This window comes from Rhinoderma darwinii, chromosome 2 (assembly GCF_050947455.1).
Source record: "Rhinoderma darwinii isolate aRhiDar2 chromosome 2, aRhiDar2.hap1, whole genome shotgun sequence".
NCBI classification, from domain to species: Eukaryota; Metazoa; Chordata; class Amphibia; order Anura; family Rhinodermatidae; genus Rhinoderma; species Rhinoderma darwinii.
Window position 1 is genome coordinate 128,795,137 of NC_134688.1, and position 15,166 is coordinate 128,810,302.

General features: G+C 50.7%; 1 protein-coding gene across 3 annotated transcripts in view; it reads left to right on the forward strand.

Annotated features, from left to right (window-relative positions):
- The window catches only part of VWA8 (von Willebrand factor A domain containing 8), a 458,876-nt gene that overhangs the window by 68,437 nt on the left and 375,273 nt on the right, over positions 1-15,166 (forward strand). For all 3 annotated transcript variants that reach the window (XM_075852289.1, XM_075852288.1, XM_075852287.1), the window contains exon 6: positions 13,047-13,214. In XM_075852289.1, coding sequence (XP_075708404.1) covers positions 13,047-13,214 — 168 coding nt within the window. The remainder of the gene's footprint in view (positions 1-13,046; positions 13,215-15,166) is intronic.

A 15,166-nucleotide genomic window follows, 5' to 3' on the forward strand; every position in this document is an offset into this window, starting at 1 on the left:
TCTATCGATCTTAATTTTTTAGTGTTCTTCTGCTTATGTGATTAGTAGCCTGGAGACTTGCGAATTCAGCTGTGGAATAATATACAGGCTGTAACTCGGCATCTTTATAAAATAAGTAATGCAAATTATGTGCAGAGTTGTTCAATATTTATGTAGGTTATATCCAGTGGCGGATTAAGTAGGACATAGGCCCTGGGCTGTTATCCAAACTTGGGACCCCCTTCTCTGCCGCGCCGTAGCTATTGTTAGCACTACCTTTCTGTGCGAGCATTAACAAATGTGTGTTACGATTCCCCTTGTCAAAGGCCTGTGTCCCTACATACAGACAGTCCCCAACCATCGCTGACAGTATCACAATGTGTAGGGACACATCCTCCTGACAAGGGGAATGGTAACTCCCTTTTGGCTATCAGTCCTGGACTGCACAAAGACTTTTTTGTGAAATACAAGGTTTTCCTATAATAAACATGTCCGGAGAGGTGACAGATTCTTTATAAATCTAGTGACTCACAGGTGATGACTTCTCAGATTCTAGTAGTTTTTTCCTCTTTCCTTCTCCATCCGGTCCAGACTTTATGACGACTTCTCCCGGCCATGACCCATTTCTGCAGAATTTGCCACTCAGATGTCTTCTGCTCCTCACTTTTCCAACATTTCTACACCTTGTGAGACAGTGACAGGTAAAGTCATTGAGGGAAGGTACATTTCCCCTAGAATCCTGTCATATGTATCCTAGGCTCCAGGGAATGAGTAGTTTTTGCAATAGAAATGTTAGGGATCTGCCAGGTACTACGTCTAGGTATACTCCTGGGATTAATCAATCCACACCTGAGGCCAGACCTGTTCAACTGACACCATCTCCCACCAACCAGGGTGGCAGGCTCAGGAGTGGGAGAGCCTATCGTGGCCTGGTCAGTCGGAGTTAGCTCCGCCCCCTGTCCTTTATTACCTGCCGTGTTCTCTTCCTCAGTGCTTGTAATTCTTCTGGATTCCTGGCCTCACTGCTGCTTGCTCCAGCCTGCTTCTGCCGTGCTTCTGCCTTGCTGCAGTTCCACTTAACCTGCTTTGCTTTGCCCCTGGCTTGCTTCCTTCTCCATGCTCTCTTTGGTATACTCCACTTCATCCTGGTCCTGACTACTCATTCACCGCTCCGTTTCCTCGCGGCGTTCCGTGGCTACTGCCCCTTCCCTTGCGTGTTCCCTGTTTGTTCTCCCGTGCACTTAGACAGCGTAGGGACCGCCGCCCAGTTGTACCCCGTCGCCTAGGGCGGGTCGTTGCAAGTAGGCAGGGACAGGGCGGTGGGTAGATTAGGGCTCACTTTCCCTTCACCTCCTTCCTGCCATTACAAGAAAGCTCTAGCTTGCCAATCTTGGCTTAAGGAAAAGCCGGAAAAAGGGCCTGGAGTTGGATTGGGGAAGAGCAGGGCGGGTTCCCCAATCCCTAGTCCATCTCTGTTTGTAGGACAAGGCTGCTGCTCAATTAGCTGCACCTGCAGCCTGTATATAAAAAGGTGCAGACACAGTGTGTGTCAGTCTCACCCCTGACTCAGACCGGAGACTACTAAGTCTGGAGTAGCCTGTATTCTATGTGAGTAAAGACCTGTGTTACTTTGTGTCCAGTGCCTGGTAGGAAGGCACTTGGTATAGTTAGATAATATCTTGTTTAGTTAGTGCTCAGACGAGCAGGATTTATTTTGTATTTTGCATTGTTGTACAAGAGGCTGTTTCTTTGACAAGAATAAAATACAGGCAAAGCCCTGTTATGAACTTTAATGCACGGTGTCCCTGTCTCTGGCTACTAAGAAACCGCTGTACCAACCTCTCCTGATGCTAAACCCCCACAACCTATAAACGAAGATAAAATTATCATGGTGCCATACACTGTGCCCCTAAATATAATAGCACCATACACTGCGTCCCTGAATCTAATTGTGCCAAACACTGTAAAGTAAAGCATCATATACACACAGTCCCTGTCGACAGCACCACACACAGAGCCCTGTAGATAACATCACACATACCCCCTACAGATAGCACCACACACAGCCCCTGTATATAGTATCACACATAGCCCCCGTAGATAGCACCACACAGACCCCCACGTAGATAGCGCCACACAGACCTCCCCCGTAGATAGCGCCACACAGACCCCCCCGTAGATAGCGCCACGCAGACCTCCCCCGTAGATAGCGCCACACAGACCCCCCCGTAGATAGCGCCACGCAGACCTCCCCCGTAGATAGCGCCACACAGACCCCCCGTAGATAACGCCACACAGACCCCCCGTAGATAGCGCCACACAGACCCCCCGTAGATAGTGCCACACAGACCCCCCGTAGATAGCGCCACACAGAGCCCCCGTAGATAGCGCCACACAGACCCCCCGTAGATAGCGCCACACAGACCCCCCGTAGATAGCGCCACACAGACCCCCCGTAGATAGCGCCACACAGACCCCCCGTAGATAGCGCCACACAGACCCCCCGTAGATAGCGCCACACAGACCCCCCGTAGATAGCGCCACACAGACCCCCCGTAGATAGCGCCACACAGACCCACCCCGTAGATAGCGCCATACAGACTCCCCCGTAGATAGCGCCACACAGATCCCCTTGTAGATAGCGGCACACAGACCCCCTGTAGATAGCGCCACACAGACCACACACACTCCTTGTAGATAGCGCGCCACACAGACCACACACACTCGTTGTAGATAGCGCGCCACACAGACCACACACACTCCCTGTTGATAGCGCGCCACACAGACCACACACACTCCCTGTTGATAGCGCGCCACACAGACCACTGTAGATAGCGCGCCACACAGACCACTGTAGATAGCGCGCCACACAGACCACTGTAGATAGCGCGCCACACAGAGCCCTGTAGATAGCGCCACACAGACCACACACACTCCTTGCAGATAGCGCGCCACACAGACCACACACACTCCTTGTAGATAGCGCGCCACACAGACCCCCCGCAGATAGCGCCACACAGACCCCCCGCAGATAGCGCCACACAGACCCCCCGCAGATAGCGCCACACAGACCCCCCGCAGATAGCGCCACACAGACCCCCCGCAGATAGCGCCACACAGACCCCCCGCAGATAGCGCCACACAGACCCCCCGCAGATAGCGCCACACAGACCCCCCGCAGATAGCGCCACACAGACCCCCCGCAGATAGCGCCACACAGACCCCCCGCAGATAGCGCCACACAGACCCCCCGCAGATAGCGCCACACAGACCCCCCGCAGATGGCGCCACACAGACCCCCCGCAGATGGCGCCACACAGACCCCCCGCAGATGGCGCCACACAGACCCCCCGCAGATGGCGCCACACAGACCCCCCGCAGATGGCGCCACACAGACCCCCCGCAGATGGCGCCACACAGACCCCCCGCAGATGGCGCCACACAGACCCCCCGCAGATGGCGCCACACAGACCCCCCGCAGATGGCGCCACACAGACCCCCCGCAGATGGCGCCACACAGACCCCCCGCAGATGGCGCCACACAGACCCCCCGCAGATGGCGCCACACAGACCCCCCGCAGATGGCGCCACACAGACCCCCCGCAGATGGCGCCACACAGACCCCCCGCAGATGGCGCCACACAGACCCCCCGCAGATGGCGCCACACAGACCCCCCGCAGATGGCGCCACACAGACCCCCCGCAGATGGCGCCACACAGACCCCCCGCAGATGGCGCCACACAGACCCCCCCGCAGATGGCGCCACACAGACCCCCCGCAGATGGCGCCACACAGACCCCCCGCAGATGGCGCCACACAGACCCCCCGCAGATGGCGCCACACAGACCCCCCGCAGATGGCGCCACACAGACCCCCCGCAGATGGCGCCACACAGACCCCCCGCAGATGGCGCCACACAGACCCCCCGCAGATGGCGCCACACAGACCCCCCGCAGATGGCGCCACACAGACCCCCCGCAGATGGCGCCACACAGACCCCCCGCAGATGGCGCCACACAGACCCCCCGCAGATGGCGCCACACAGACCCCCCGCAGATGGCGCCACACAGACCCCCCGCAGATGGCGCCACACAGACCCCCCGCAGATGGCGCCACACAGACCCCCCGCAGATGGCGCCACACAGACCCCCCGCAGATGGCGCCACACAGACCCCCCGCAGATGGCGCCACACAGACCCCCCGCAGATGGCGCCACACAGACCCCCCGCAGATGGCGCCACACAGACCCCCCGCAGATGGCGCCACACAGACCCCCCGCAGATGGCGCCACACAGACCCCCCGCAGATGGCGCCACACAGACCCCCCGCAGATGGCGCCACACAGACCCCCCGCAGATGGCGCCACACAGACCCCCCGCAGATGGCGCCACACAGACCCCCCGCAGATGGCGCCACACAGACCCCCCGCAGATGGCGCCACACAGACCCCCCGCAGATGGCGCCACACAGACCCCCCGCAGATGGCGCCACACAGACCCCCCGCAGATGGCGCCACACAGACCCCCCGCAGATGGCGCCACACAGACCCCCCGCAGATGGCGCCACACAGACCCCCCGCAGATGGCGCCACACAGACCCCCCGCAGATGGCGCCACACAGACCCCCGCAGATGGCGCCACACAGACCCCCCGCAGATGGCGCCACACAGACCCCCCGCAGATGGCGCCACACAGACCCCCCGCAGATGGCGCCACACAGACCCCCCGCAGATGGCGCCACACAGACCCCCCGCAGATGGCGCCACACAGACCCCCCGCAGATGGCGCCACACAGACCCCCCGCAGATGGCGCCACACAGACCCCCCGCAGATGGCGCCACACAGACCCCCCGCAGATGGCGCCACACAGACCCCCCGCAGATGGCGCCACACAGACCCCCCGCAGATGGCGCCACACAGACCCCCCGCAGATGGCGCCACACAGACCCCCCGCAGATGGCGCCACACAGACCCCCCGCAGATGGCGCCACACAGACCCCCCGCAGATGGCGCCACACAGACCCCCCGCAGATGGCGCCACACAGACCCCCCGCAGATGGCGCCACACAGACCCCCCCGTAGATGGCGCCACACAGACCCCCCCGTAGATGGCGCCACACAGACCCCCCCGTAGATGGCGCCACACAGACCCCCCCGTAGATAGCGCCACACAGACCCCCCCGTAGATAGCGCCACACAGACCCCCCCGTAAATAGCGCCACACAGACCACACACACTCCTTGTAGATAGCGCGCCACACAAACTACACACACTCCTTGTAGATAGCGCGCCACACAGACCCCTGTAGATAGCGCGCCACACACGGACCCCTGTGGATAGCGCGCCACACACGGACCCCTGTGGATAGCGCGCCACACACGGACCCCTGTGGATAGCGCGCCACACACGGACCCCTGTGGATAGCGCGCCACACACGGACCCCTGTGGATAGCGCGCCACACACGGACCCCTGTGGATAGCGCGCCACACACGGACCCCTGTGGATAGCGCGCCACACACGGACCCCTGTGGATAGCGCGCCACACACGGACCCCTGTGGATAGCGCGCCACACACGGACCCCTGTGGATAGCGCGCCACACACGGACCCCTGTGGATAGCGCGCCACACACGGACCCCTGTGGATAGCGCGCCACACACGGACCCCTGTGGATAGCGCGCCACACACGGACCCCTGTGGATAGCGCGCCACACACGGACCCCTGTGGATAGCGCGCCACACACGGACCCCTGTGGATAGCGCGCCACACACGGACCCCTGTGGATAGCGCGCCACACACGGACCCCTGTGGATAGCGCGCCACACACGGACCCCTGTGGATAGCGCGCCACACACGGACCCCTGTGGATAGCGCGCCACACACGGACCCCTGTGGATAGCGCGCCACACACGGACCCCTGTGGATAGCGCGCCACACACGGACCCCTGTGGATAGCGCGCCACACACGGACCCCTGTGGATAGCGCGCCACACACGGACCCCTGTGGATAGCGCGCCACACACGGACCCCTGTGGATAGCGCGCCACACACGGACCCCTGTGGATAGCGCGCCACACACGGACCCCTGTGGATAGCGCGCCACACACGGACCCCTGTGGATAGCGCGCCACACACGGACCCCTGTGGATAGCGCGCCACACACGGACCCCTGTGGATAGCGCGCCACACACGGACCCCTGTGGATAGCGCGCCACACACGGACCCCTGTAGATAACGCCACACTGCCTCCCTTTTATATAGTGCCACACAGCCCCCTTGTATATACTGCCACACAGCCTCCCTTTTATATAGTGCCACACAGCCCCCTTGTATATACTGCCTCAATAACACCCAACTTGTATATAGTGCTACACAGACCCCCCCCTTTTATATAGTGATACGCAGTACTTCCCCCTTGTATATAGTGCTACACAGCGCTCCCCTTGTATATAGTGCTACACATTGCTCCCCTTGTATATAGTGCTACACAGCGCTCCCCCTTGTATATGGTGCCACACAGTGCTAACCCTCTTCTATATAGTGCTATACAGCAATCCCCCTTTTCTTGTATATAGTGCTACACATCGCTCCCCCCTTGTATATAGTGCTACAAAGCGCTCCCCCCTTGTATATAGTGCTACAAAGCGCTCCCCTCCTTGTATCTAGTGCTACACAGCGCTCCCACATGGTATATAGTGCTACACAGCACTCCCCTCTTCTATATAGTGCCACAAAGTGCTTCCCCTTGTATATAGTGCCACACAGCGCTCCACCTTGTATATAGTGCTACACAGCGCTCTCCCCTTGTATATAGTGCTACACAACGCTCCCCCTTGTATATAGTTTCACACAGTGCTCAACCCCTTGTATATAGTTCCACACAGCGCTCACCACTTGTATATAGTGCCACACAACGCTCACACCTTGTATATAGTGCCACACAGCGCTCCCCCTTGTATATAGTGCCACACAGCGCTCCCCCTTGTATATAGTGCCACACAGCCCCCCTTGTATATGGTGCCACACAGCGCTAACCCTCTTCTATATAGTGCTATACAGCAATCCCCCTTTTCTTGTATATAGTGCTACACATCGCTCCCCCCTTGTATATAGTGCTACAAAGCGCTCCCCTCCTTGTATCTAGTGCTACACAGCGCTCCCCATTGTATATAGTTCTACACAGAGCTCCCACCTGGTATATAGTGCTACACAGCACTCCCCTCTTCTATATAGTGCTACAAAGTGCTTCCCCTTATATATAGTGCCACACAGCGCTCCCCCTTGTATATAGTGCCACACAGCGCTCTCCCCTTGTATATAGTGCCACACAACGCTCCCCCTTGTATATAGTTTCACACAGCGCTCAACCCCTTGTATATAGTTCCACACAGCGCTCACCCCTTGTATATAGTGCCACACAACGCTCACCCCTTGTATATAGTGCCACACAGCGCTCCCCCTTGTATATAGTGCCACACAGCGCTCCCCCTTGTATATAGTGCCACACAGAGCTCCCCCTTGTATATAGTGCCACACAGCGCTCCCCCTTGTATATAGTGCCACACAGCGCTCCCCCTTGTATATAGTGCCACACAGCTCTTCCCCTTGTACAGTGCCACACAGCGCTCCCCGCTTGTATAGTGCCACACAGCGCTACCCCTTGTGTTTATAGTGCCACACAGCGCTCCCCCATTGTATATAGTGCCACACAGCGCTCCCCCATTGTATATCATGCCACACAGCACTCCCCCATTGTATATAGTGCCACACAGCGCTCCCCCATTGTATATAGTGTGCCACACCGCTCCACCCCCTAGTATATAGTGCTACACAGTGCCCCCCCCCCCCCAAAAAAAAATATTGTACTTGCCTTGCCCCGTTCCCGCGATGGACGGATAGCTTCCCATCCTCCGAGCGGGACGCCTGCGCAGACCGTCGTGATGCAGGGAGTCTTCCCAGCGCCTTATAGGCTGCAGGACTAATGTGGCCTGCAGCCTATAGTATTCATTTTGTATCTGTGTCCTGAGGACGCATATACAAGTAAATGTGGCTGTCGCTATCACCGGTGCCCCCTCTGATGCTAGTGACGTTAGGGGCATGAGGGGGCTCGTGCGGTGTGGGCGAACCGCCCTAATGATGATCCGACATAGATGAATGCTAATAAAGATGGCTGTCCCCACAAAAGTAAAAACATGAATAAATACAGTTACGTTAGGGAACATATTAAAATAATTAGAAAAAATAGGCCCATAACGTAAAGGCTACGTACACCTTTAAAAACGTTATATTATAATTTGTGTGTATATATATATATATATATATATATATATATACACACACAAATTATAATATAACGTTTTTAAAGGTGTACGTAGCCTTTACGTTATGGGCCTATTTTTTCTGGCACGCAGGATCAAGCTGTTCTCGATCACATCTGTTCATAACTTAGATGTGATAGATTACAGGTGCATCCTACATGTCAGAGACACACAGGACCCGCTGACGCTGATCCCGTCAGTCCCGCTGACCTGACGGATACAGGATACAAAGCAGCTGTATCTCAAAAAGTAATTTAGTGTTATTGGACCAATAATATAATAATATAACAACTACTGAGGGCTCTATGGGGGGGAGATTATACTGCAAGTGGGGTTTAACCATCTGACTGCAGAGGGCTCTAGAAATACTCCCCGATCCCCATAGAGTACTCAGTAGTTATTATACTGCAAGGGGTGGGGGGTTGAGCGTCTGTCTAACTGACAGCAGAGAGCTCTACAGGGATCGAGCAGGGACCGATCGCTATTGATTCCGTCGAAAAAAACGGAAACCTGTCGGAATGGTGACAAATGGAAACCATTAGCAACGTTTCCGTCCCCATTGATATCAATGGTGATGCAAACGGGAGCAAAAGTTTCCGTTTGACTTTCCATTGAGGGGTTCACCCGACGGAAACCTCAAACGGAACCTTTCAATGGAAAGCCAACGCTGATGTGAAGCGGCCCTAACATAAATACCAGGATCGAAGGTTCCCTAGAGAACATTTCCCAGAACATCACACTGCCTCCCCTGGCTTGCTTTTTCTTTGCCAGGTAATCGTCAAACATGCACCCAGCTATCTACATGATGTAATAGAAAATGTGATTCATCAAACCATGATACCTTCTTCTATTGCTCCATGGTCAAGTTCTGATCCTCACATGGCCATTGAAGCCACTTGCAGTTGTGGACAGTGGTCAGCATTGGCACTCAGACCTGTCTGCGCCTATGTAAGCTGCGATCCACTGTGGGTTCTGACACCTTTCTATCGTAGCCAACATTAAGTTTCTCAGCAATTTGTGCTACAGTAGCTCTTCTGTGGGATCGAACCAGATGGGCTAGACTTATCAACTTCAAGAACTGACTGTTGACTTGCTGCCTGATATATTCCACCCCTTGTCAGATGCCATTGTAACATGATAATCAATGTTATTCACTTCATCTGTCAGTGGTTCTAATGTTCTAATTTAATTGGTGTTTAGTTATAAAGCTGAACAAAATTATTTTTGTAGGAAGTACTTGTATATTAAATTATTAGAAATGTATCATATAATCTTACAATTTATTCTTAAGTCATCTCTTCCACACCTCTTTCTATTTGTACTGATCACATATAAATATTTTTCTTTTCATTGCTAAACCTTCCTAGTACATTGATAATCATTTTAATAAAACGGTTTTAGATCTTACTGAAGGTTGGGCACTTTGTGTTTTGCTACCTGTAAATCGGTGAAGAATATATGGTGTGTAATGTGCCCATTAAAATGCTTCAGTTTATTGTGTCTGCGGTCATTCTGATTAGTCTCTGTGGAAAACATTTTCTTTTCCGTTTTAAGATGTTAAGTGAGTTCTGAATGTACAGATGGTAAGTAGGTGTATTGGGATATGGCTAAGTAAATATTTTCTAATTAGCTAGATGCAAATCATGTTTTGTGTCGCTTCAGTGTGTTCAACGTGACTCACTGGAAAGTAATCTCACTGCACGCTGTGCGATCGTAAAGACATTAAATGACAACTGACCTTTTAGTTTTCCATGGTCTTGATTGCTTGTTTGGTTTCTTCTTATTGCAGAGCTTGTTTCATCTCTAAATTAGGAAATATATATCTATATACATACATACGGTGTGTGTGTGTTTGTGTGTGTGTGTGTGTGTGTGTATATATATATATATATATATATATATATATATATATATATATATATTTATTTTGTGAGGGGGGGCTGTTTGAGGTTGCTAACGCCTGGGCTGGTATTTGTTTGTTCTTGTGTTTAAATCTTAGGCCCTGTTCACGCGTCGTATTTTGCGAGGCGGTTTCCGCCGTGAAATCCGCCGCAGAATCCGCTGCGGAACTATTCCTGCTTTCCTCCCATTGACTTCAATGGGAGTCTCGGTGGAATCCGCCCGAAGATCGAGCAAGACGCTTCTTTTTCCCACTAGCTGAAAAAAAATCAGAAACAGAAGCGCCTGACTCCCATTGAAATGAACGGGAGGCGGAAATTTGTGGCGGATTCCACCGCAAATTTCCTCCGTGTGAACATACCCCAACATCATTTTTTTAAAGTTTCTTATCTCGATTTTGTCGCCTGTAACATAAATAAATAACACTATAGAATATTTTGGACGTTCTAGATGGATTCCAATATTGATACAAACTGGCAGATTTACTAATACTGTCTAAGCTGACCAGGCAGTCAGAAGATGCCGCAAATTTATCCCAGTGGTGCTTAATGTATTAAATCTGGTACATCTAGCTAGACTTCCTAGATCGTTTTCTCCTCATACCACCTTTTGAATTGGCTTATTTTGCGACAGAATTTTAAGCCCTGTCACTTTTTTTTTTGGAACATTTCTTAGTGTCTATAAAGGTGCAAATATCTGTTCTAAAATTAAATGCGCCAAGCTCTTTCACGTTTTTCAACACAACCTAGGCGCAGACACACTAGTAAATCTGCCCCATTGGTTCTTTCTATGAAAAGAAAGAAACTAATTAGTAGAAGCAAAAAAAATTTCCAAGTAAGGCTTCGTTCACATCTGCGTCAGGGCTCCGTTCCGTCTGAGCTTTCTGTCTGACACAAACTGAAACCGGAGGTTTCCATTTCAATCACCATTGATGGCAATGGTTTCAGTTTGTCTCCGTTGCGCAAGGGTTCGGTTGTTTTGACAGGATGAATACCGTAGTCACTGGTGACGGAAACTGAAACCTACGGTTTCAGTTTGTGTCCGTCAGGGCTCCGTTCCGACGGAAAGCTAAGGCGGAACAGAGCCCTGACACAGATGTGAACGAAGCCTAATCAAAATGAACAAGCAATGAGACAAAAAGAGAGAGGTGTACCTGACTATAAGAACTTACAATCTAAATGATAGAGAAGAGTGACACAATAAGTACATGGTTATTTTGTCAAGGGGACTAGCCCATGTGTTGGCAAAGGGAATATAAATAAAGCTGCATGAACCAATCACCCAGCCAGTATCTGAACCAACACAGATTTAAAGTGCCGAGTGATGCAACAAGCATAGAGCTGTAAAGATATCTTCGATTGGGTCAGGTTATGCGGTCATTGCAGTGTCTGTATACGTGCAGCAGCGCGCCACACATGAATCCTCCCCTACTGGAACTCCCAGTAATGCGTTGTGTATGGCTCTTTAACTCTGAAAAAGGGGGACAAAGAATGCAGGTACAACTGAAACTCAAGGTGAAACTACCACTCATACCAATGTAAGATATTTCAGCACTGATAAAGATTTGTTTAATGGTTTTATGTTGCAAAAATATTTCGTTTTACTTTGCAAACACTTTTTGCGGGATAACCCCTTGAAACTGACCATACAGGAATTTCAGACGGCTATTTTTTTTTAGGTATTGTCGTTCATCCTTGGTCTACGAAGCTTTTCATTCTGGACCACAACGCCATGAGTTAAAACGACAAATCCTCAATCGATCTCTACATTGATCTGTGACCTTGTCTGGTCTTCTGTTGATGGGGTAGAGATCTGTCATTGGGCATAATTGACTTGAGACTGCACATGCAAATTAACTTTTCCACAGATATCTGTCTTCGGTTGGCATTTCGGCCATCCAAAATCTCTAGTGTATGGTTAGGTTAGGCTTAGTTAGTATGGTTCGCTTTAGGGACCATCCTTCTGCAGGAAAGAGTCAATTACACTTCATCTACAGGAAACCACCTGGAGAAGGTTCAGTGACAACTGCAGAACAAGGTTGTGCAGATTTGTAGTTGCCACCTTGGGCATTCCTGGATACTTTCTATTCTGCCAAGTGACTTCAGACAGTTGAAAATTCACATAAATAATGTGGAACATTTCATGCATTTTTAGAAACATTTCTAACCTTACAGGCGTCCTAATGCAGATATCGGCTCTGTTCCGTGAATTGGCAAGCTTGATTTACAGCTGCGTTTAGCAGGACACACCTCTGTAACGTCCTCTTTAAAAATGCAAACTTAAAAAAGTCCCAAATAGTGCTGCAGTTGTGGATTAATATGGCACACAATACCTGCAACACTTTCCAGATGGATTAATAAATCTGCCCCGATGTGTAAATAAAAAATGCTAAAGATACAGATCCTGCTGTTATGGGATTTTTTTTTTTAGTACATGCAGCTTTATAGCTTACCCTGTTGATATAGTAAAATGATACAAACATACTGTACTTTTTTTTTTTTTTTACCTCACATTAGAAGTCAGATTTTATATACAGTAGATGTATCATTTAAAGTGTTATAGAGACCCGCACTGATCGGTAGAATAGACTCCAGTACGCTGCTGAGTGCTCTTCCCTCTCAGCTTCCAATAGCTTTCCTCAGATGCATTTGGCCTCATGTGGAAACCTGAAGACACGCTTTAATTTTCTCACACAAAATGACGATTTTGGTTTACCTGCACTCCTTTGTCATGATTCAGAAAGTACATGATCTCAATGCAAAATGACAAATTTATATTTTTAAACATGACCTAATGAACAACTATCTACTAGTTTAGATGGTCCTAACGTTATTTTTGTTTTTTTAAAGTGTGCTGTTCGTGCTGCCACAGAGGGAAGAATTTTGGTTTTGGAAGGATTGGAAAAGGCCGAGAGGAATGTCTTACCAGTCTTGAACAATTTGCTGGAGAACAGAGAGATGCAGCTGGAAGATGGACGATTTCTTATGTCTTCAGAACGTTATGATAAACTACTTGAGGTAAACGGCAATTTACCGTCATTTCCTTACATTTACCCACATGCATGCTAACTATCGCATTGTGTTTATCCTAAAGAGACCAATCTAAAGGGAGGCATGCCGACAAAATAATCTTCTTATATTTTATAGATACACGTTCTATGGTGGTCTGTGATCTTAGGCCACTACTAAGTTCCAGACGACATGAATGACCATATAACAAGCTTCAATCTAGAGCTTCATGGTAACACAGAGTTGCTAGCGATTTGCAGTAAATTTTAATCTTTACCACAACTCATGGGAGACTTTAAAGTTTCTTTTTTGGAAAATAAAATTGCGAAATATCCTAAAGAATCTGACAGTCCACAAAGACACTTGCAACTTTTTTTTTTCCCATATGGAAACCTCACCTACAATTCTCAATAATAGTGTTGCCTTAGAGCCCTAGTGGTGAAGGGGGAAGCACCATTCTGATTTTAATTAAAAAGCATCTGCAGTGCTAGAGATCATCTGTAAATTGTCATGGTCTGTGTCACTTTGTGTTCGTGGACCCACTGGGCCGTACCGCCTTGACGGTATGGCAGCTGGCCAACAAGGCGCAGGTAACAGTCTATAGTTCGTATAGGGTACCTGTGGCAGATCGGACAGTAGCAAGGCAGGCTCGGCTGGGACTAGGCAGCAGGCAGACGTCAGGCGTGGTATGTAGCACAGCACGACTACAGCTCAGCACGGCACTTGACCAGGATAGCACGGGATACCGGATACAGGTACGGGGAACACTGGGAACTGGAAAAACCCAGGAGACCATTTGCATAGACAAACTTTGGGTACGACAACAAGGCTCAGGCATAGGAGGAAGGGGATGGGCCCTTCTTATAGTCCAGGGTACTCATGGGCTAATTTTTACAGTAAAGTCCAGTGCGCGCGCTGCCCCTTTAAGAGCAGGCACGAGTGTGCGCACGCACCCTACGGGACCCGGCCGAGGTAGCGGAAGTGAGCGCTGGCGTCTCCTGAGGAAGAAACTGGGGCCAGCGCTCGCAGACACATGACAATAGGAGGACAATAGGAGTCCAGACCTATACATCATTAGCATAATTCAGCCCCTATATTGTGTGTTGATCCACAGACCGGCATTCAATTCTACCTGATAGTGTAACCCACACAAGTGAAGCATCACAGGGTGTCACATACAGCCATCTAATACATCCCGATAATGTGAGTTTTAGGAGACTGGTTTAATATTATCTAACTACAGTCCCTATATGATGCAGCGTCCGCTCATGCGGTCACTGGATAAATGGTTTGTGAGATTTCTCTGCAATGCACTCTGCTGCAATGTTTCCTGATCAGGAGATCCGATAGCTCCTTTATGGTTACTGAGCTGTGGGTATGCGCTGTTTGGTCCCCATGGTTACGCTCTCACACGCCCAGCTCCCGCCCCTCTTACACCAGAGAATAGGCGGGGCTGAGCTCTCTTGCCACGCCTGCCTGGCACTTGATTGGATACAGGGAGGGGGCGTGGCTATGAGTATATAGCAGCAGCAATGCTGTGATCTGGTTGCCACTGCCATTATCAAAACTGTCCTGTTATGCTGCCAGTTTTTTCCCTGAAGACCCAGTAAAAGAGGCTGGTGAAACATGGTGGTGCAGTGAAATTAATATAGGGATTATCTACCAGAATAGTAAAGAAGCTCTGTGAGTCTGGAGGCCGCTCTTGTCAGAGCAAACCAGCAGCCTCCAACATATACAGAGGAAAGGACTACAACTCCCACACAAACAAGAAGACTTGTGATCAGGGTCCAGGCTAGTGTGGGAATTGTATAGATGTTAGTCAGTCCCTAGTGCACACAAAAAGAAAGTGACACTAGTGGATACAGTCCTGAAATTTTAACTCTAGTCAGAATTGTATTTTAACCCCTTCAGGACTGAGCCTGTTTTGGCCTTGAGGACGGCGACTACTGAACACCAGAATT